At 57.7% G+C, this 20,544-nt stretch overlaps 3 protein-coding genes and 1 non-coding gene across 6 annotated transcripts; 2 read left to right on the plus strand and 2 right to left on the minus strand.

The window, feature by feature from the left end:
- The first annotated feature begins 856 nt into the window (after positions 1–856).
- On the plus strand, positions 857–5,476 carry MAK16 (MAK16 homolog). The gene is made up of 10 exons (XM_062597032.1): positions 857–943; positions 1,548–1,597; positions 1,984–2,093; positions 2,301–2,365; positions 2,514–2,665; positions 3,069–3,123; positions 3,206–3,280; positions 3,644–3,754; positions 4,472–4,528; positions 4,826–5,476. Exons 1-10 carry the CDS (start codon positions 929–931, stop codon positions 5,024–5,026), a joined length of 891 nt encoding a protein of 296 aa, XP_062453016.1. The 5' UTR covers positions 857–928; the 3' UTR covers positions 5,027–5,476.
- On the minus strand, positions 5,432–9,824 carry TTI2 (TELO2 interacting protein 2). Its single transcript, XM_062596670.1, has 7 exons — positions 9,244–9,824; positions 8,381–8,567; positions 7,381–7,473; positions 6,835–7,019; positions 6,581–6,724; positions 5,843–6,005; positions 5,432–5,568 (listed from the first exon to the last, which is right to left on the minus strand). Exons 1-7 carry the CDS (start codon positions 9,822–9,824, stop codon positions 5,488–5,490), a joined length of 1,434 nt encoding a protein of 477 aa, XP_062452654.1. The 3' UTR covers positions 5,432–5,487.
- A 373-nt stretch (positions 9,825–10,197) lies between these two features.
- LOC134152037 (small nucleolar RNA U13) lies at positions 10,198–10,292 on the plus strand. The gene has a single exon (XR_009960962.1). It is a non-coding gene; the product is annotated as a small nucleolar RNA U13 (small nucleolar RNA).
- Positions 10,293–11,204: 912 nt separating this feature from the next.
- Positions 11,205–19,986, minus strand: RNF122 (ring finger protein 122). Of its 3 annotated transcripts, none has more exons than XM_062597031.1 (6): positions 19,903–19,986; positions 14,613–14,769; positions 12,648–12,693; positions 12,336–12,377; positions 11,911–11,993; positions 11,205–11,828 (listed from the first exon to the last, which is right to left on the minus strand). In XM_062597031.1, the coding sequence occupies exons 1-6, from the start codon at positions 19,925–19,927 to the stop codon at positions 11,714–11,716; spliced, it is 468 nt and encodes a 155-aa protein (XP_062453015.1). In that variant the 5' UTR covers positions 19,928–19,986; the 3' UTR covers positions 11,205–11,713. The 3 variants fall into 3 exon arrangements, with proteins under 3 accessions (XP_062453015.1, XP_062453014.1, XP_062453013.1); XM_062597030.1 differs by lacking the exon at positions 19,903–19,986 and adding an exon at positions 14,857–17,494 and having other exon boundaries at positions 11,911–11,990; XM_062597029.1 differs by lacking the exon at positions 19,903–19,986 and adding an exon at positions 14,857–17,492.
- Positions 19,987–20,544: the final 558 nt, after the last annotated feature.

Consider the following 20,544-nt stretch of genomic DNA (forward strand, 5'->3'; position numbering starts at 1 on the left):
CAGCTTCAGGAGATGGAGGGAGACAAGGGGGCATCTCAGCAGCTGCAGAGGAAAGGACCTTCTTTGGGACCGGGCTTTGTCTGTCCGCTCAAGGCAACGCCGAAAAGAATCGGTCCACACAGGGAGCTGCTCACATCAGCTGTCCTCCTAGCCTCTGTCACCGCTCTCCTCGCTGAGCTGGCATCACACCCCAGGGGCGACAGGCCGCGGAGGCAGCCGCCCCGCAGGTGGGCTGAGAAAGGGGCTCGCCGAGGCCAGGAACGTGGCGAGCCTCGCGGACACCCGCGTCGTGGCCTCTCTCAAACGCGCTTCCGCTTCCTTCCCTGGCGCTGTTCTGGAGCTCGGCGCCGGCTCCAGAGCAGGCCCCATTCCCACCACCGCTCCCCAATCCTTCCGGCGCGCTCTGCCAGGCCTGGCTCTGGCCCCCCATCACGCCTGCCCCCAGCCCCGCCGGCCTCGCCCGGGGGCAGCGGCGCTCCACGGCCCCGCGTCGCCTTTTAGGCGGGACAAGCCGAGGGGGTGACAGGGAGCAAGCAGCGCCAAGGCCCTGGGGTGCTTCCCGCACCCTGTCACGAGAAAGGCGCACAGCTCGGACCAACGCGGTCGCGACCGCAGCGGCGGGCGCGCCCTTTTGTAAAGGTTTTAACCCCTGCGAGGCGGGGAAAGGGCGGGATCCTGCGGGGAAGCCGCGTCACCGACAGCGCGACGCCACGGCCCCACGCCCGCCGCCATCTTGCCGCCCGCCGCCATCTTGCCGCCCGCCCACCTCCGCGCCCGCCCCGCCCCGCCCCGCTCTCGCGAGACCCCGCCACGCTCTCGCGAGACCCCGCCACGCTCTCGCGAGACCCCGCCGCGCTCTCGCGAGCGCCGCCGCCGCGCCGCGCCCCTTCCGGCCATGGCGGCGCGCTGAGGGCGCGGGGCCGCCGCCATGCACTCGGACGACGTGAGTGTGTCTTGTCCCCCCCTCCCCCCGGGCTTGGTTCGGTCGCGTCCGCCCCGGGCAGGCGGCTGCGCCGCAGCCAATCGGCGCCCGCCCCGCCGTTGAGTCGGTTGCGTCCGGCCGGGGCATCCCCCCCCCCGCCCCCCCAGTGCGGGGCCCACCCACGTGGCGGCGGCGGGCACGTGGCCGCCCCCCTCCCGGGGCAAATATAGTGCGGGGGGGGGGGGGGCGCAGGATACTTGGACCGGGGCAAATATAAGGGCGGGGGACAGATATGCCTGAAGGGAAAATGAATATGGGGGGGGGGGTCAGATACACCGCACCAGGGCGGGGGGAAATGCCCGGAGAGGAGGCACATGCACCTTGGCGGGGGGGGGGATACACGTGGAGGGAGCGAATACACTCGGGGGGGCAGGTGAATCCTTGGCGGGGGGAACACGGTTGGAGGGAGGCAGGTATTCCTGGGAGGAGTAGATGGGATCGGGGGGGGGGTGCACCCTGTGCGTGGGGTGCCCTCCGCTGCGGCGTCTCGGGGCCCCGCGGGGCGGGAGCGCAGCAGCGGGCGGGGGGCCGGGCTGCGTGTGCCACTCGCTCTTTGCCCTCGCAGGTTGTGTGGGACACGCTCGGAAACAAACAGTTCTGCTCCTACAAGATAAAGTGAGTTTTTCGGGGGGGGGGGGGTCGGGGTCGGCTGAGCTGGGCGCTGCCCCCGGCGGCTCGCGGGCTCCGAACCGTGGGGCTGCAGCAGGCTGGGGTGAGGCTCGGGTAGAGATTGGCCCCAGCGGCTGCTGTTAGAGGAATTGTGGCAGGGCTCCGCAGGCAGGGGCAGGAGTCTGGAGAGGCAAATTTAGTACCTCTGAGGTCCTGCATGCTCCCCGTGAATCAGCCCGTGGGGTTTCACCCATCTCCCTGCTGCCCTGACTGATGCATGACAGTCGCAGAGCTGGACTTGACCATGCTCAGGTGTGCTAGGCAGCTGGGAGATGCAGTGTGCAGTGCAGTGCTTTGGCCCTGGCAGTTCATCTCACATCTCTTCTTTCCAGGACAAAAACCCAGAACTTTTGCCGCAATGAGTATAACCTGACTGGCTTGTGCAACCGTTCCTCCTGCCCGCTGGCAAACAGCCAGTATGCGACCATCAGGGAGGAGAAAGGTGAGAGTCTGGCAGCACCTGCCAGTAGTTCCCTTGGAGCCAAGGTCCCTTTGGCTTGTGATGAAAAACCTGCTGGGTGGGGAGGGGGAGAACATGGAGTACCAGGAGGGCACATGCCATGGTGGCTCTTGGTGCTCATCCAGTTGCAAGAATACGCTCAGTGTTTCTCCTGGGCAGCAAGTGGGCTCACGGTCCTCTTTTCTTTAGGTCGGTGCTACCTGTACATGAAGACAATAGAGCGGGCAGCCTTTCCCAGGCGACTTTGGGAGCGGGTGAGTTAAGGAGAGCAAGACCATTAATCAAGCGTGTTTCAGTATAATGTGTCGACAGGCAGTAGAGGGCAGGCAGTGATAGGACTCTCCCCAAACGCAGGAGCATTTCTGCTGCTCCATACCTTGAACCTCTTCGTCTTTCCTCCAGGTCCTGCTGAGCAAGAACTATGAGAAAGCACTGGAAGAAATAGATGAGAATCTCATCTACTGGCCGCGGTTCATCCGGCATAAATGCAAGCAGCGATTTACTAAGATCACCCAGTACCTTATCCGCATCCGGAAGCTGACACTCAAGCGACAGTAAGTGGTGCTACTTTGCTTTTCTCCCTTCTGCTTCCTGGGACCTTCAGGAGAAGCGTGTAACCAGAAATGATTGTGTCAGTTTGGCTTCCTAAGCCATTGCCCATCCACTAAGTCATGATCACCAGCCGTATATACAACACTTTTCTGACTCTTGTGCAGCTACAACTATTTGTTCTAGCGATTTTTTCTGGTGGATGAAAGATTTGACAGGCCTGGAAATGAACCCAGTTGAAACCAGTTTAACTCAGCATATGTAGATGCATTTAAACTAGTTGCAGTCAATGATACAGCTGCTTGCAAAAGGCTGGTTGTTGTCCTGAATGAACATTTGCTCACCTGCTACACAGTATCTCTCACAAGGCTGAAAGATTCATTAACTTGCCTCTCCTGCTCCTTGTAGGAGGAAGCTTGTTCCTTTAAGCAGAAAGATTGAAAGACGAGAGAAAAGGAGAGAGGTAATATGATTCTTCAGTATAATTTGTGTGATGGTCCATGTGTCTTTTAAACAACTGACCCAGCTCCTCTTTGCTTTATTAGGAGAAAGCCCTGATTGCTGCTCAGCTGGATAACGCCATCGAGAAGGAATTACTGGAGAGATTGAAACAGGATACAGTAAGGATCACTGCCCTCAGAGCACAGCAGGAAAACTGCTCCTGCTGCCCTGTCCTGCTGGTCCTCTGTGGAGGAGCATGTGTGTTGGTGTGAAAGAAGCACCACCTATGTCTGAGCGGTAGGGGACCATTGCATCCTGCCCTTGTATTCCTGCATAACGGGCTGGAGGACTTCCTTCCCCTAAAGTCTGAGCCCCTCACTTTCTACACCAGAGTGTGTACTTCTGAATTAGGGAAGAGGCTGGACCACAAGTTCAACCTAATTTGATACTGCCTCCATGCAGGCCATAGGCTTTAGATAATTCTGCTACCAACAGCGGTTTATCTTGTATGACTTAAATAAAATCCATGTTTTTCTTTTCAGTATGGAGACATTTACAACTTCCCCATTCACGCTTTTGACAAAGCTCTGCAACAGCAGGATGTAGAAAGTGGGAGTGACTCTGATGTGGAGAAGGAAGAGGAGGAAGACGAGGTAATGTTTTCAGCCAAAGTACCACAATTAATCCTTCCCTGACCCTTGTGTACCTACGTGCTATGAATCTCAGTGCAAAGCCCTGGCTGAGAGGAACAGATTAGGCAAAGTGAACTGAGGAAGAGCATTTGTGTGCAAGTGAATGATCTTGTGTCCCTGTCCCCTTTTTTTGTTCACTGTTAGCTGGTGTGCAGTCAAGCACAAAGACTGTCTTGCTTGCCTGGTCCGTTCCTAGGGTCACATGGACAGCTGTTAGTGTTTACGCTCAGTAATTCTCTCTCCTCAATAAGAAGCCAGGTTCTTTCGGCCTCTTCATTTTTCCTGTTAGTTACCACAAATCTCTTCTTACTTGGGTTCCATTACATGCAGGTCTGCAACCTACCAATGAAACTAAAGCTTCCAGTAACATTCAGGGCAGTTACAGGCTCATATTAATTATTTGCAGAACATGGCTGCTGCATATTGGTTTTTGCAGATGGGCTGATGCTAAGCCTGAACACCAAACATATCTTGATGGCTGCTGGCATGAGTCATTCCTGTGGTGACAGCAGCATGGCTATCTCTCCCTGCTTTTCACTGTATAGGAGACAATAGTTTTATGTGCCAGATTGTCCCATACACGTGGGCAAGCCAGGGCCCTGACGCAAATTCCTTTGTCGGTACTAACAATGTGTTGTGTTCAGTGTGCACTCGCTAGCTTCTGACTATCTCTTACAGGACGCAGATAAGAGAGAGTTTGTGGAAGCAGATGACAGTGACCTCAGTGATTTTGAGGTAGGTGAAGTACCACATTAGCTATAAGCGCAGTGGAAGGATAAGCTGCTTAAAAATGACCTCCACCAGGCTGGTCTCTCTGGTGATGGGACAAGAGCCAAAGCCATTGGGTTTGTGAAGTTTCATGATACAGTTGGAGTGTACTGTATCTGTTACACCTGAAGCCTGCTGGCTAGACAGCTGGGAGCTGGGAACTGTAAAAGTGGAATTGGATACACAATTTTGTAGAAAGTGGAGAAGTTACACAGCCTGCTTTGACATTACTGCAAGCATTATTATTTTTTTTTAAACACTCAGGACATGGATAAGTTGGAGACGAGTAGTGAGGAAGAGCAGGAAGATAAGTCCTTTGCTGAGGAAGAAAGAGAAAATAAAGCCGCTCACTCCAAATCCAAGGGTAAAACTCCCCTGAAAGGACCAGCCAGGAGAAAACGACCCTACATTGAAATAGAGTATGAAGAAGAAACAGAGCCAGCCACTAAAACAAAAACCACCTGACTCCTTCCTGGACTTGCGTTTTCTACTGAATGACAGGACTCCAGATCAGATCAATGGAAGCTGGAGGAGTTCTAGTGATAGAAGAAAATCCTCAGAAAAATCCCTTCACTTCTCAGCATTCGAGATTAATATTCTTTCTCCAAGATGAGAAGGATTTCTGTCCCACCCCTCAGAAACTGTAGTATGTGCAGCTCCTGCATTCAGTGCAGTTCAGTGAAGTAGACTATCCACCTTCTTTGCACCTACACTAGTGTGAGCCCTAACTTTGCTTCAGGGAAAAACCTGGACTGAGGACACCATTGCTTTGTTCTAAAGCTGGAAAAGCCTGGATGTGGCAAGGAAAACAGAATTGTACCTTGTCTGGGGAGATAAGGGGCTAATAGAGGGAAAGACAGAGACAGTAAATAAAAAAAAAAAATTTACTGTACAAAAAGCAGGACGAACATTGGATCAGCCGTGCCTCACGTGTTCTCTTGCACTTTCCTGATGCACTCCCGCACACGGCCTTCCTCACACCTGCTGTACACTCCTTCCAGGAGTACCTAAAACAGGGAAGGCATCAGCTTTCAGTTGCTTAGCATACTCAAGTTTATGGTGTTGCCTCCTCCCACTTTTCTATTGGAGGAGAATAGTATAAAACATAGTATCTGTTGATAGGTGACTTTATATATAAAGTACAAATCTTGGCTAGAACTGAATCTTTGGAAACATGTTGGACTGCAGAAGCAGGTGGGCTCTTGTGTGCACCACACTGCTCCTCCCTTTTACAGGGAAAGACAGCAGAGATTAAGCAGTAGTGCAGGGTCCCAGGCTCACCTTCACTTGCCCCTCAGAGCACCGATCCAGCAGGATGAGGCACTCGGTGGCTCCCTGCAGCAAGGCTCCTTTTACCGGCTCTGGGGTTGAACCCTGGTCAGTATGTACATCCCAGATCATCTTCAGCAGGGCCTTGAGGAGCACAGGGAGCCTACATGGCATTCTGCAAAGGGAAAGGGCAAGTGCTCCTTAATCCTTTTTGCAAGCCAGGCGAAAGCCCAGCCTTGACTAGCAGTTCCTAGACAGTTCCAGAAGTGTTAGTTGCAATGTATATGTTTAGCAGGACTGTAGCTCTCCTGAGACAAGCTACTGCTTCACCAGCGAGGTGGAAGGAAGCTGCCTCTTTCAGTATGCCCGCCAGAGGGAGGACATGGGCCCTGAACCAGAGGAAACCTAAGCATAGTGTATCAACAATGCCTGTCAACATCGAGGCAGCACTCCCCCTGTGCTGAGAACTAGGCTTACTTCACAATTTTGCCACATAGAGAAAAACTACATCTGTGTTTTCTAAGTTAGCACATGCAAAAATCAGACCAAAACAAGGACTCAGCTTAGCTTAACTTCTGGGCCAAGTTTTTCAGCAAAGCAAAGCAGTAGTGCCAGTGATTCTACCCAACGACAGAGGCTCGCTCGCTCAGGATTTCAGGGACTTTTTGTCAGACAGCAGTAACTTTGGCTCTGCAAGGGTGACAGCATTCAGGCCATGCTTTTACAGCGTCATTCACCCCAGAAAGGTACCTGGGCCAGGCACGCTCTATGGTACATCGCAGTGTCTCCAGTATTCCCAGCCGAGCTTCCTCCTCAGGGCCATCACAGACCTCCAGATACCCCAGGACAACCCGCTCCAGCCTCTTCAGGTGCCGGGCTATCTGGATGCCAAGTCTGTCAGCACGGAGAAGCCCACACTGAGGAAGACAGTACATACCAAAGAGGAAGGCTCCAGTCACAAAGGCCCGAGTGAGCCACTGCAGGGCAACAGTGGCTGCTCCCACCTCTGCACAAAGGCTGGCAGGGTCCTGGCGTACACCCGCCGCAGTGCAAGGCGATGCTCTGCCTCCATGTGGGTGAGAACCAGCTGCAAGACCTCATCCCAGCGGGCAGTTGGCCGGGCCTCCTTCTGGTGCCGCTGGGCTCTCTCCAGGATGGGCAGCAAGTCCAGCAGGCACAGCAGTACCACCTGGTTCAGCAGAGACACAGGGAATGTAGGCAGCCTCCCAGAGAGCACCAGTAGCTTCCAACCTCCCCACCCACACAGCTGTTGCAGTTCACCCAACACATCTTACTGTTTCTGCTACCCATCACTCCACCTGGAAGGGGACAGGAAGCAAAAGACACTCCCTCTCCCTTGGGATTTTTCTGAAATCTAACACGTTATTTTGTCTCTTGACAACAAGCATCAGCTAGTAATAACCTTAAGTCAGACCAGGACTTCCTGCAAGGAGGCAGAAGGTCTGCTTCCCTGTGCCTTGAGCTGTGCCACTCATAGGATGTACCTACAATACTGTAAGGCATGTTCAAATTCATCTCTGCTGTCCTACCTCAATGAGAGGGGCCTCACGCGAATAGAGATGGTTGTAAAGGGCATGGTATACTACTTGAGCTCTGTTGAACTGGCACAGATCAGCAGCTGGCTGCAACACAAAAAGCAACAGAACATTATTTCCATTCAGCACCCACTTAACCTAATCAAAGAGAACACTCCTTCCAAAAATCAGATTTTATAATAAGCCTCTCTCATACTGTACTTTAGAAGCATTGCTTGCTTCTTACAGGAAAGTGGGAGCAGGCTATAAGAGCTGCAGTTTATTCCTGTGGTCTTACCCGTGTCCTCTGTCCAGTCTCCTAATGCTCTGTACCTCATATGTACACTCTTTACAAGTAGGCAAGTATTCACACAAGGTGAAAAAGAAGGTATTTGTTGTCTCTGAGGTGCACTGCCAGACAGGTGAAGGGTTCAGCAGAAGGCTAAACATTAGACTATTCATGCTACTATCCCAGTTCCCAGTCACAAGACAGTTTATGTCCCTCCTGACTGGTCTGTCATAAGCAAAAAACCAGAAAGGCAACCCAGGCAGAACTGAAAACACTTTAGGACTCGCTCAGCAGTTCTATAAATAGTGTGGACCAGCATCCTTTGGTTATGATTCATATGCAGGTGGACAAGGATGTTTTCCAGTTACCTTATTAAATGCAAGTTGAGCTCTGCAGTGCATAGGAGCACCCACTTCCCCTCACCTCCCTGGCTGCTGTTCTGCAGTTCCACTGCTGCTCATTTAATACCCTACCCTGCAAACCATTCTCAGGCTGAGGTACGAATCAGCTGTGTTCAAAAGACCATAAAGCAATTCCTCACTTAGCATAACTGATGCAAAAAATACAAATATGTAAATACACAGGGACAGTACAGAGGATATAGCAAAATCATTTGGTTAAAGGCAGAGCCAGGAATAGAAGTTAGGAATCATAGCAGGCCTCCAACCCATCCTTCCTTGCTCCTCAGGACCATCAGCCTGGGATCTAATTTCTCAAATACCTTACCACATTGAGAATGATATGATGTAGGCAGCGCACACCCAGGATTTTATTTTCCTCCTGATAGTCATCTGAGATGAGCAACGACGGTGGGAGAACACTCTCCAGGTAATGGCTAAGCCAGGGCCGGGTGACCTTAAGCAGTGTCCAGGAGAACACGTGCTTCGTGGCAGGGTTGCGCTTCCAAGTGTCTCTGGAAATACAAACACAAGCTCAGTAAAAACTGGAACTAACGAGTGCTCATTTCCTGTGGATTTGGGCCTCTCAGCTGGCAACAAACTCCGATTCATTTTTCTTTTTTTCCCCCTCCATAACTGAGGTATTTGTAAAGTCTCCCCGCCCACCACGTTCTTGATCCTGTATCTTTCAGCATGTGAACTCACAGAGCCACATTCCCCCTGCAGAAAGGCTCAGGCTTTTCCTCTACCCTGTTATCTCTTTTCAGCAAACTTACGTAAATGTAATCATCTTTGAAGACTCCCCCCCGCCGCCCCTGCCATCAGCTAGGGCTTAATTGGTTGTTGGACTCGCAACAGAGACAGAGACGCAGCTGACAATCATTTTTGCTTCCTTAGGAATCTAGCTGATGTTCTGCAGAGCTCCCCATGGAGGCAGCCACAAGGTTTCAAACACCTGCACAGCAGGGGCCACCGCACCCACAGTTACTCCAGGAAGGCTTCAGAAAGCTCCCTGATACCTCAGAGAGGTGTGCTGGACCAGGTCAGAGAGGCAGCCGGCAGCCTCTGCTGCAACCAGCTAACACAGAGCTTCCCGCGAGGCAGCACTATGCTCCCCATGACCTGTCCCATCTAAAACCTGAAGGAGTGCGGGTATTTCCGAGTGGAGACGTGCCACCCTGTCCTACTCACTTGGTCAACTCCTGCTTCAGGAGCCCCATCACTGCAGCGAACCTTCCTTCCTCGTCTTCGCTCTTCCCGCGGAGGAACTCAGCCACCGAATCACAGCCCGTAGCCCGAAGCAGCTCCGCCAGCAGCTCCTGCACCACCGACCGTGACTTCGGGCTCGTCCAGGGCCTCTCTGCAGCGTGGGTTGCCGCAAAGACGTAGACAGGCGCCAGCAGGCCACGCAGGAGTGTCCCCGCCGCGGGGCCCCCCCGAGCCTCCTGCCCCTCCCGCAGCTCGGCCAGGAAGAGCAGCAGCGCGGAGCCCGCGGCCGCCGCCCTCTCGGGCAGGTCCCCGGCGTCCTGCTCCCGCGCCGGCGGCGCCGCGAAGCCGCCCAGCGCCGCCCCCAGCGCGGCGGGGCTCAGCCCCTCGCAGGGCCAGCCGCAGCCGGCCGCCTCCAGCCGGGCCCGTAGGCCCCGCAGCGCCGCGGCCTGCCCGCCGCCGCCCGCCCCCTCCCAGGGCGGCTGCCCGGGCTGCGCCGGGGCCGCGGCCGCCCCGGCATCGGCATCAGCCCCGGCCCCGGCCCGCTGCCCCTCGGCCTGCCACATCCTGCCGCGCTCCAGGGCCCGGGCGGGGGGACCGGCGGCCGCCGCCACAGCCGCCCCCAACGGGCACCAGTGCCGCAAACCACACCGCACCCGCGACACTGTCGCAAACACCGCCGTAAAGGCGGGGAGCGGGCGTGGCTCTCCGGTGCATAAATTAGCATATTTAATATGGGCTGAGCCACCGCCCCCGCAGGCCAGTTTGAGGGGGGCAGAGGGGCGCTGCGAGCCCCCGAGCGGGCGGAGGAAGCGGGGAGCGCGCGGGGGAGGAGGCGCGGGAGGCAGCGGGGCGGGGGCTGTGGGCAGGTTCCCGGCTCGCCGTGACCTCGGGGCGGGGGGCGCCGCGGGGCGGGGGGCGCGCGGGATGCAGTGCGCGATCCTTCCGGTTCATTGTAAATGATGAATGGGAGCGTCACGCGCGTGCGTGAGATGTGCCGACCTGGTTACGACGGGGCACAATCCCATCTGAACGGCCGGGGGAGAGCGCGCGCGCGCGCGCGCGCGGGGGGGGGGGGTTGTCGCTGTGACGTCGCTGTGGCGTCATTTTCCTGGGAAAGGAGGAAATAAGTGAATGAGCAGGGGGCGGCAGCAGCGTTCCCGCGCGAAGGGTGGGGGGGGCCGCGGGGACGGGGGCAGCGAGCGCAGCCTGGCGCGGCCCTGCGCCCCCCTCAGCGCTGTTCCCAGCCTGCCGCTAACTTCTGCGCCGCTTCCCGTTCGGGGCTATTTCAGGCACTTTGGAAACTCACGGGCCACATCCGGCTGCGAAGCGGCTGTTCCCGGCCTGCCGCGACAGCGTCACGGCCCCTGGGGCAGCCCAGCTTTCGCTCCCCAGAAGCGCAGCAAGGTTCAGCCCTGGCAGGTCCCCCCCCCAACCCCTTGAACCCCCACGGTCAGCATGAAGCACCGCCGGGGCCGTGCTGGGCTCCCCGTGCTCATGCGGACGAGTACTGGCTCCCCCCTGGGGGCTGAGACTTGGAGCCTTGCACCTAAAGAAACGCTTCAGCCCTTAACCGCGTGGTCTGTTAAGTGGCTTTTGCCTGCAAAATAACGCTTGGTGCTGTGCTAAAGAAAAGCATTCCTCTGTGCCAGGCGAGGTGGTACCAGGCTTCGTCTCGCACATTTCTGGCTGCCCTTACGCTGCCAGCACAACAGCCTTCCTGCGCTGGCCGCTGGTGACGTGGGGAGGGCGACTTGTCACCGCGTCACCCTGTGCAGCGGTGCGCCGGGACGAGCCAGTGCAGGGGTGGATGCGGACTGGGCTCAGCTGCCTCCTGCGCCTCTTGTTTTTCCATAAGGAGCAACAATGTATTTTTTGGTGCTCCCCCAAAACACTGCCAGGCCCCCCCAACCCTCCCCCCATAAGCATTCACAGCTGAAACTGGCTGAGAAATCTTCCATTTAATTATTTTTTTACATAAAACTGTCCATCCTCCACCCTTCTGGGTGTGTAGGAAGCCTGAGAACGTCTGGAGAAGATTACATACAAAAATACTATGTACAGTGCAGGGCAGCGGGAGGGAGCCGGGCAGCGCGGGGGACGAGCCCGCGGCCCAGCGCCCCCCCCTCCCCCCCCACGCCTCCACGGCACGGCTCTGCTTTCCGCGCAAACCCGGAGCTCTGGAGCAGTTCCCTTGCCTGGAGCTGCCCCGGGGGGGAGCCCAGGGACATCTTGAGAAGGAAAAAAAAGAAAAAGAACAAAAGAAAAAGAAAAACCAACCAAACAACCAGCTCCGAGTTAAAAATCCCACCTAAACGAACGCAAACTGCACCTTAGAGACGATCTGCTGACTCCCGGCTGCCCTCGGGGCTGCAGGGCAGCTCAGCTCCCGGGGCTGCTGAGCCCTTCGCGGGTGGCCGGGCCCGGAGAGCCCCCCGTGGTCCTGCGCAGACCCTCACACCAGCTCGTCCAGGAGGGTCCCGCCGCCCGCGCGGGGCTCCGCGCCGCCCGCCACGGCCTTGTTGCACATGGGGCAGACGCAGCGAACCTCCAGCCACTTCACCAGGCACCTGCAGCGGGCAAGGGCGGAGGTAGGGAAGGCTGGAGGGCGCCGAGCAGCCCCCCCCCGGCGCCCCCCCCGGCCGCACTCACTTTCGGTGGAAGGCGTGCTGGCACGGCAGCACGCCCAGCTCCTCTCGCGCTCTGAAGTCCTCCAGGCACACGGCACAGGTCTGCTGCGGAGGCGACGCCACGGCAGTGAGGGGGGCTGCCGCCGGCACGCAGCACCCACGCACCGCTCTCCCGCGTTGCTCCCAGCCCCGCTCCAGGGTGTCTCCAGGTGGGCGTTCGACCCAGTTCCCAAACCGTCCGCAGGAAGGGTGCTCCCCCCCCCCTCCCCCGCAGCTTGGCCACGTTCCCCGTCCCGCGCGCCGGCCTGGCCTCGCTCTGCTCGTGAGCTGTGCCCGTCCCTGCGAGGCGGCGGAGAGGTCGCCCCCGGGCAGCCGCCCCCGCGAGCCCGAGCGCCCCGGCGGCTCTGGACGCCACGAGCCACGCGTGACGGCCGCTGCCCCGCTCACCCCGTGCATGTTCAGCTTCCTGGCGTCAGCTTTCAACACCACCTGCGCAGGAAAAGGAGGCGGCACGCTGAAACCCAGCGCGGCCAGAGCAGTCCCGGCGGCTGTTTTAATTAAGTGAGTGCTTAACACAAGCCCAGACCTGCGGCCCAGCGGGTCCCGCGTGCCCTCAGCACCCCAGCGGCAGCCTCAGCCCCGCGGGGAGCAGCCCCTGCCCCGCTGCTGCCAGCCCTGGCCCTGGCCGAGCCTCCTGAGAGCCCCCAGCTCAGCCTTGAATCCCGGCGGACGTGTTCAGGAGACAACCGTAAACTTTACCTCCTTGTATCCGAATCTTTCGCTCTGAGCCTGATGCCGTAGTTTGCTAGTGAGGGAGAGAAAAAGCACGTGGTGAGGTCCAGCGGGTCCTCCGGGGAGCTGCTGAGTTGGTAACAGTCGCTTCTGGACAGCCAAGCCAGACAGATTCACGCCGCAGAGCCAACACACACTGGCGCCCCGGCCGTGGCTCTGCCTGGGGCTGCTACGGCCCCGGCGGGCGCCCGCCGCGCCGCGCAGCACCCCGCGGGAACCAGCGGCCGAGAAGCTCCCCGGCCGCAGCCCCCATCGTTTCGCTTGGGACGCCCGTAGGGGTCCAGGAAGCGCCGTGTTTCCAGCGCCCGCCGGCCGGCAGCTCCCAGCCAGCCGCCACAGCCTGGAGCCGAGCCGAGGGCGCTGGGGAAAAGCGTCCTGCAGGAAAATCCAGCAAGACGCTAACGCTGGGGGAAGGATGCTGCCCACGGGCCTTCGCTTCTGCTGCTGGGGCGCAATGTGCTTCCACCTGGACATGTGCCGGGACTTCCCAAAAACGCCTCTTGGCTAGGAGGTGCCTTTCCGTTTGTTTTACAGAGCTGCTGCAGCAGTTTATGTCAGTATAACCCAAGGGCTGGCCCGGGACCGCAGCAGGGGACAGCACGGGTGCAGGAGCTGTGGTGCAGCACGGGCTCTTGCTGGCCCCAGAAGGTCCCCAGGGTCAGGCCTGTTTCGCTCCCTGCTGCCTGCAAAAGCCCTTTGCAGACGCGCACGGGGCAATGGCAGAGCTGCGGTGTCCCGGAGCGAAGGGCTGAGCTCCTCGGGCCCCGCAGGAAAAGCCAGCTGCTGCCTCAACTCCGAGTTTAAAAATAGCCCTCTGTGCAGGGAGAGCGCGATGCAAAGACACATCCTCTCCCGCGCAGCACAGCCCCGGCGCCTGCCCACACAAAGCCGCCGGGAGAACGGGAGCCCCTTCCTGCCGCTTCCTGCCCTGCTCCGGCACGGCCGCGCGGCTCTGGGGCTCCTGCCCGGAGCGCCTGAGCCCCCTCCTTGGGGCAGCGGCGTGGATGCTCCTGGCGAACCCTTCCCCGTGCTTTGGGGGAAACAAGGAGGCACCAGCAAGGGCTGGCGGGGGCCCTGGCGTCCCAGGCAGTACTGTGGGTGCTATCGGTGCGCCGGGGGCAGCTGCAGCCCCAGCCCCGCAGACGCCCCGGGGAGCGCTAGGGGACGGGGATGCTACTCGGTCCCCATCACAAGTCAGTGCCGATGCTGTGTCCAGCAGCTCCAATGGGGACCGGGTAGCAAAAACCTTTTGGAAGTAAAATGGAAACTGCTGCTCAGTGCCAGCCCTTGGCATTTAACGGCGCGGAGGAACACAGCGCCGCAGGTCCGCCACATAACCATTTCGAGCCGCTGGCTGAGTGCCGCCCAGCACCGCCGCGGCGCTGGCAAGGGTCACCCCGCAAGCCCCACATGGCTCAAGGGGGGCCAACAGGACTTAGCAACACAGAGGGAGATTAAAAGGTTGTAATTCGCTTAATAAAAATAATCGTCACCAAGATCTAGGTGGAGGTGACAAGAGGCCTTGGGGAGACTGCTAGTGGCAGCTAGAAACAGCCTCTGGTCCCTTGGCTGCCGTCTGTGTGGTGCTCAGAGCTCCCTGTGTGCCCGGTGCTGTGCCCGGGGCCACTCTGCCACCGGTGTCCCTGGGTGCAGCCCGCTGGGACCGCCCAAAGGCGCCTCCGTGCCACCAGTGGGACCAGGACTTCTGGCAAGGACATCTCACCCGAACCACCAACCTGCCCAAGGCACCAGGAAGGGAATCAGCATCCTCTCTCCAGGCTGTGAGTACTGGCACCGTGGGCTGTCACCTCGCTCGGTACGAGTCTTGTTTTCTTCCAGCCAAATCTCAGCCAGCTGGCCGGAGAGCGACGTCCCCAGGCCACGCGCATCCCCATGGCATGGAGCCACCTTCCCAAGCAGGCCCCAGCTCACCTGATGAAATAGCAGCAGAAGATGAGGCTGAGCACGAAGACAAAGATGCCAGTGCCAAAAATGACCATGTAGATGTTCAGCGGCAGGTCCTGGAAAGTGATGGGAGGCATCGCACACGATTTATTGGTATAAACCAGCCCCAGACTGCAGAAGCACCCTTTGCAGGGGGAAGAGAGAGAAAAATCAGTATTTAGAATGAAAGAGGGGAAAAAGAGGGGAAGAATGGAAGAAGATTAAGACTCACCCTCTGTGACGCCATACAAATATCCAAGATAACCCTCTGTACTCGGTGTGGAGCACAGAGACAGCGACATGGGCTGACAAGTGCCAGAGCCTTGGGCCAGCACAAGCTGTGTCCCTCTGAGCCCAGGACCCAGGGCTGCACAAGGGCAGCTCGTTAGCGTGCTCCGCAGGCTCTCGTTAGCCTCTGGAGACCCTGCAGGCAGCTCCGCGGGTCGCACAGAGGGGCTGCAAACGCTAAACCCCTGCTCTGATTTCCTGCGGCAGCAGCCCCAGCCGATGGCAGCCTCCACGGAGCAGCCGCTCCGTGCCCCGAGCCCCATCCCCGGAGCCGCCGCGGCCCCCGGGAGCAAGCCTGCCTGCTCCATCCCCTGCATTGCCCAGCGAATTGCCACCCAGAGTGACTGCAGATTTACTGTGAAAGCAGAGAGAGAACCCGGGCTGATTACTAAGCCCCCTCTGGAGCCTGCAAAGCGGGCAGAAAACATACAACCGAGACATCATCCTGTGGCCTGTAAATTGAAGATCTCTCCAGGAGCAGCAGCAGCCCCTTAGAGCAAGACAGCACCAGCGCTGACACCAGCCACTGCTGCGTTACCGCAACGGCTAAACCATCCTCCAGCAGCACAAACGTTCCCAGGCCGAATCCAGGCACCCGAAGAAGAGGCAGCCCCAAGCACTCAGCTCCATCGGAGCACAGAGAAGTCAAAAGGGGATTTATGCAAAGATGGGGGCGGGGGAAAGCTTGAAAAATGAGAACAGCTTGTCACTGCTTCACAGGAGTCAGAAGCAGCAAGTGACCGGGTCCTTCTCAGCTCCAGGAGAAGCGATGGGTCCGCGCGTCCCAGCGCTGGAGCGCCGCAGCCCTCCCAGCAAATCCCCCCCTGGAGCAAAGATGCGGCCTCTGGCAGCCGCCCGACACAAGCTGCTGCCTCGGCTGCTGCCTTCCCCTCTGAGTCTGACACTGGTGGAATATGGAGGAGGGTGTTACAAAAAACCCAGGAACAGCAAGAAAAGATGAGAAAGGTTCACACCTAGCAAAGAAGCAAAAACACAAGGGAAAACACCAAACCCACGGCAAACTGCCTCTTCTGGGAGTTGCTGCAGTGTCAAATTCTAGCACAAAAAAAGCACGTTTTTTGGGGTCTCAGAATCATGCTGACCCCACAAAACCAGAAGCTTGGATCTCACGTTAGATCTCGCTCACACAGGACTTCAAGGAGAGCAGCCTCCGAAGGGAGATCCCATCTGTGCTCTGGAGAGCATCTGCCCTCACCCTTCCTGCTGCAGCACCCTCTGTTCCTGCTCTGCAGAATCTCATTAAAAAGCTCCTAAAGAAACACTTATGGTTTTAATTACAGCCCATTAAAATCCTCTTCCTGCCTCGCATCAGAGGATGAAGTTTGCTTTCCACCACCAGAGGCAGAAAGCGAATGGATGGCAGGGCCAAACTCTGCCCGAGGTTTCGTCTGCCTGGTTTCCTCCCCATTGCAGACGAGGAGAAAACCTCTGGTCCAGTAACAGTGTCTACAATGTGCTAGAAGACCAAGCAAGGGAGTATCTGTTTGTAGCGTCCAAATTCCCTGCATTCCTCCTGCTCTTCCAGCTTCCTGCTCTCAAGTCTACCAGGTGCAGGAAAAGTTGTGGGTTTTTTTCCCATTTCCCTGCTGGAAATGACTGAGAAATGCTCACAATATATATATATAAATTAAATCAACTGTTAAAAAAAAAAAACGAAAAAAACCCCACTGAACAACTAAGTGAGATAATGATCGTATCCATGGTGGCCTCCCACGGGACACGGCCGCGCAGCAGCTGTTGACGGATACAGGAAGGCTCATTTGAAGTCAGCCAAAAAGAGAGTAGTGGATCGTGGTAACAATAATGGGACAAATGTGTAGGAGCCTGGATAAAAACAATAAAGCTTCCTAAGAGCATCTGAGGACTAAGAGCTACTGCAAGAATCTGCTGAAAAGCACCAGCTGTCGGCCCCCGTGCCACCGGAGCAGGGAGGAGAGGAACCGCCCCAAACCCGGTTGTAACCCCATCGCAGGGGCAGCGCAGCGGTGTCCTGGCGAGGGGCCCCCGGGCTCCGTGACCCTGGAAAGCAGTGCCTAGGAGGCAGGCTCTGCACTGAGGCAGTTTAATACCTTTTCTCTGCTATCTGCTTGCAGGAGACTTTCGAAACAGCACTCAGACGCCCGGCTCAGCACCGTGGCGAAACCTTTCTGCCCCCGAGCCGCTGTGCACGGGCTCTGCCCTCGGAGCCCCGCTCCGGCCAGCCCCATCCCGAGGACGGGAACTCGCTCCCGACACCGCAGGTTGCTCGCTGAGGACTGCTCCATGCTCCAGGAGCAAATTCCCCACAGCTGGCAACAGCTGTGTGTAAGATACTCATCAGCATTTTAAATCACTGCTCCATACTGGCACAGCTGGCTCAGCTGCGCTGGCGAGAGCTTGCACGGCTACAGAGGGATGGGCCAGCAAACCAGCATTAGCAGTAGGGCAAAACTGGAGGTGGAAGAGAAGCTATAACTCACAGCCCCGTACCGAAGGAAGCAGGGAAGAGCTGGACTAACGTGTTCCCACCAGCCGCCACACAGCTGGCGAGGCTAATTTTAGAGTCACCAGCTTAGCAAGGCTCGTTCTTGCTAAATAGGCTCTAAAGAATTCATGAGTTCCCATCAGAAATGCCAAAAAGCAAGCGCAGCGCCAGGAAAAGTGTCCTTTCTGAGTCAGAGGGCCAGGACAAGGTCCTGCTAGGACCAGCCCCAGCGCAGTGAGTCTGAGCGAGGCAGGGCAGGTGCCACCTCGAACCCAGCTCGCCCATACCCCCAACCTGCCCAGAAAACGACCTTCTCCCCCCTCCTCTGCCACACACAGAGTTTACTGAGTCAGCGAGTTAGCTTTGCTGCGGTTTTGATTAGTGAAAACCCTTTTGTCTGACAAAGACATTCTTATTTTTGCTTGAAAAGGAGCAGATCAAAGGACCAGCGCTAAGATACAGGCCTGCTAGGCACCAAAACCAAACCAAAGAACCCACTTTCAATCTACTCAGGGCCAGTTTTGCACTCGAAACCAGAAGTCTCGAGAGCAGTATGCTGGAACCACTATTTAGCCAAGAAAAGACAGAGAGCTCCCAGGACACCTACGAAAGTATCTACAGACACACACTGACCTGCTGGGCCCTTCCCAGCCCAAGACCGGTACTCAGAAAGGTGCTTATTTTGCAGCCAAGTGGGTTTTTTTTCAGGCAAAACACAGAAATGCCCCTCGCAAGCCCGACCAGCAGAGGTGCAGCTTGACCTGCCGGGGCTGTAGGTTGGCACCTCCTCCTCCCTCCCACGTGGCTCCTTGGCAGATCCGAGCTGGCCTAAACCGTCCTTCCGCAAGGCGAGGTACAAACACCCAGGCAGGCTTCAAGTCAGCGCGGGAGCTCCCCGCGGCCTCTGGGAAACGGCAAGGTGCACGCGCGGCTTTGCCCAGCCGGCCCAGGACCCGCTCGCTTGGCCCTCCGCTGGGGAAGGCTCTCCCGGCCTCGTTTAGCCCAGCTGGGGTTCAAAGGCACGTCGGGGCTTGTCCCGTTGCGCCCCACACGCTCCCGATGCTCGGGGAGCACTGACACATCCCGAGGTCCCGCGCAAGACCCCAGCTCCGCACCGCTGCAGATGGGCGCAGCGTTATGTTAAGTCAGGGCAGACCCAAGTCTCTCCCTGTACTGCGCAGGCACGGGGTTTTTGCTGAGCAGAGCTTCTCCCTCACCCCAGTTCTTGTTCAATAAAACAAATGGAAAACTCAGCAGGTCATTAGATAAAGCCTTTCTTTCTACTCCCACACAAAAGCTGTGGGGTTTGCATTGGAAAATTGAAAGCAGCATCCGTACAATTTTTGCTGTGATACTGGAACAGGCTTGCTGCAAAAGTCATCCCTAAGCCAAGCAGTTTACAGTGGGGGATAACCACTTCCACTCCAAATAAAGTTACCTGGCTCATGCTTGGTGACTAGAGAGTCCACCAAACTACAGCTAGAACAACAGGAAGAAGCGTGGGGCACTGAATCTCTGCAAAAGAAGAGCTGAAATTCCAAGTTCTGTACCAGCACAGAGTATGCTTCTGTTAAGAAATTTTGAATACTCCTATTTACATTGAAAACTTGATTTGTTTACTAGGTCTTGGATTTGTTTACACCAACGGCCTCCGTGCTGCAGAAGCTTCAACAGTTTGCGGATAAGTAATTTTTCCGGACTTCACTGATTTAAATGCTTGCAAGGCCAGGGCTTAAAGCCAAACTACAAGTCAGATCCCTATGGCTAGTCTCCTAAACCCACTCTTTGGTCTCTGAACAAGAGTGAGCTCTGTTCTTGGTGCTTCCCAGAACCCACACCCTGGAAGCTAGAGAGCACTGTGGTTGCTCAGAGCCTCTAAAAGTGAAGTTTCCGTTATTAAGGAGGTTTCTTTTATTCGGCCAAGTTTGCATTTTCTGCTGTGGTGCATTTACATGTACCCTGTTCAAAGGAAATCCATGCACTCACCCCCAGCTAACTGCCCACAGGACCGACGGCTTCTCATCTCCCAGCTTGCACAACACACAAGGCGTGTGTTACAGGAGAGGAAGCCACTGGTTGCATTATATTCAGCTTCAAAGGCTGTAACTCCTTCATAAATTAAAATAATCCAGCCTTTATTGCTCAGGCACGGCTTTGATGGTGGAACTCCCAGCACAGCTTCCCAACTACTTAGTCACAAAAACAAAACACTTTTTGTTTAACTAGAAACCCCTCACACGTGCAAACCCAGCTCCACCTTCACGTGCACCGCTTACAGCTGATGCCACAGAGAGGAGCCAAGGCCTCGCCGGGCTCCCGCAAAACGCCGCGCATCCCCTCCGCAGCCCACGGGAAGGGGGGATCCGTCGCAGGGAAGGAAAGCGCGGCGAACTCGCCGCCGGGGGCTGCGCAGGACGCGGCGCCGCCGGCGCGCAGCGGCCGCGGCTGCCCGCGGGGCCCCCGGCGCGGCCCCCCGCCCGCCCCCGCGGCCGAGCCCGCTCTCACCGCTGCACCACTGGAACGGGGACATCCAGGGGCCGCCAGCGGCGCCGGGGCCGCGGCCGGGGCGGCTCCGCCGGGCGCGGTACCGGGCCACGGCCGGGCGCGGGGCCGGGCGCGGCCGCGCTCGCAAACCCCGCCCGGGCCCGGCCCCCGGGGCCGCCCCGGCGCGCTGCTGCCCGCGGCGTGCGCAGCGCCGAGCACCGCCGCCGGGGAAGGAGCTGCGGCGGCCGAGGCGCGGGGCGCTGCGGGCACGGCTCCCCCGGGGCAGCAGGGCTGGCAGCGTGGGGCTGCGAAACGGCCCCGCGTTTCCTCCACGCGCCCCCAGTGCAGCGCTGCGGGCTCCGGGCATCATCCTGCCCCGACAGTCTTGGGGCCTGGGCAGGTCTGTGCACCCGGGGGCTGGCGCTCTGCAGGCGGACGCCCTCCAGACGCCTCCTTGGCGCTTCCCCAAGCGACAGAGCGATCCCTCAACACGGGCACCCAGCCGCTGCGAACACGCAGAGGGGTACCGCACACCTCAAGCTCTGTCAGTGATTCCTCGCTCCGCATTGGTTTGCTGATCCTCAAACCAGCCCAAGCTGCCCTCGTGCTCGGAGCCTCCCCGATCCCAGCTTTACTGCGCAACGGCAGCGCTCGGGGTCCGGG

This window comes from Rhea pennata, chromosome 28, assembly GCF_028389875.1.
Source record: "Rhea pennata isolate bPtePen1 chromosome 28, bPtePen1.pri, whole genome shotgun sequence".
Classification (NCBI taxonomy): Eukaryota; Metazoa; Chordata; class Aves; order Rheiformes; family Rheidae; genus Rhea; species Rhea pennata.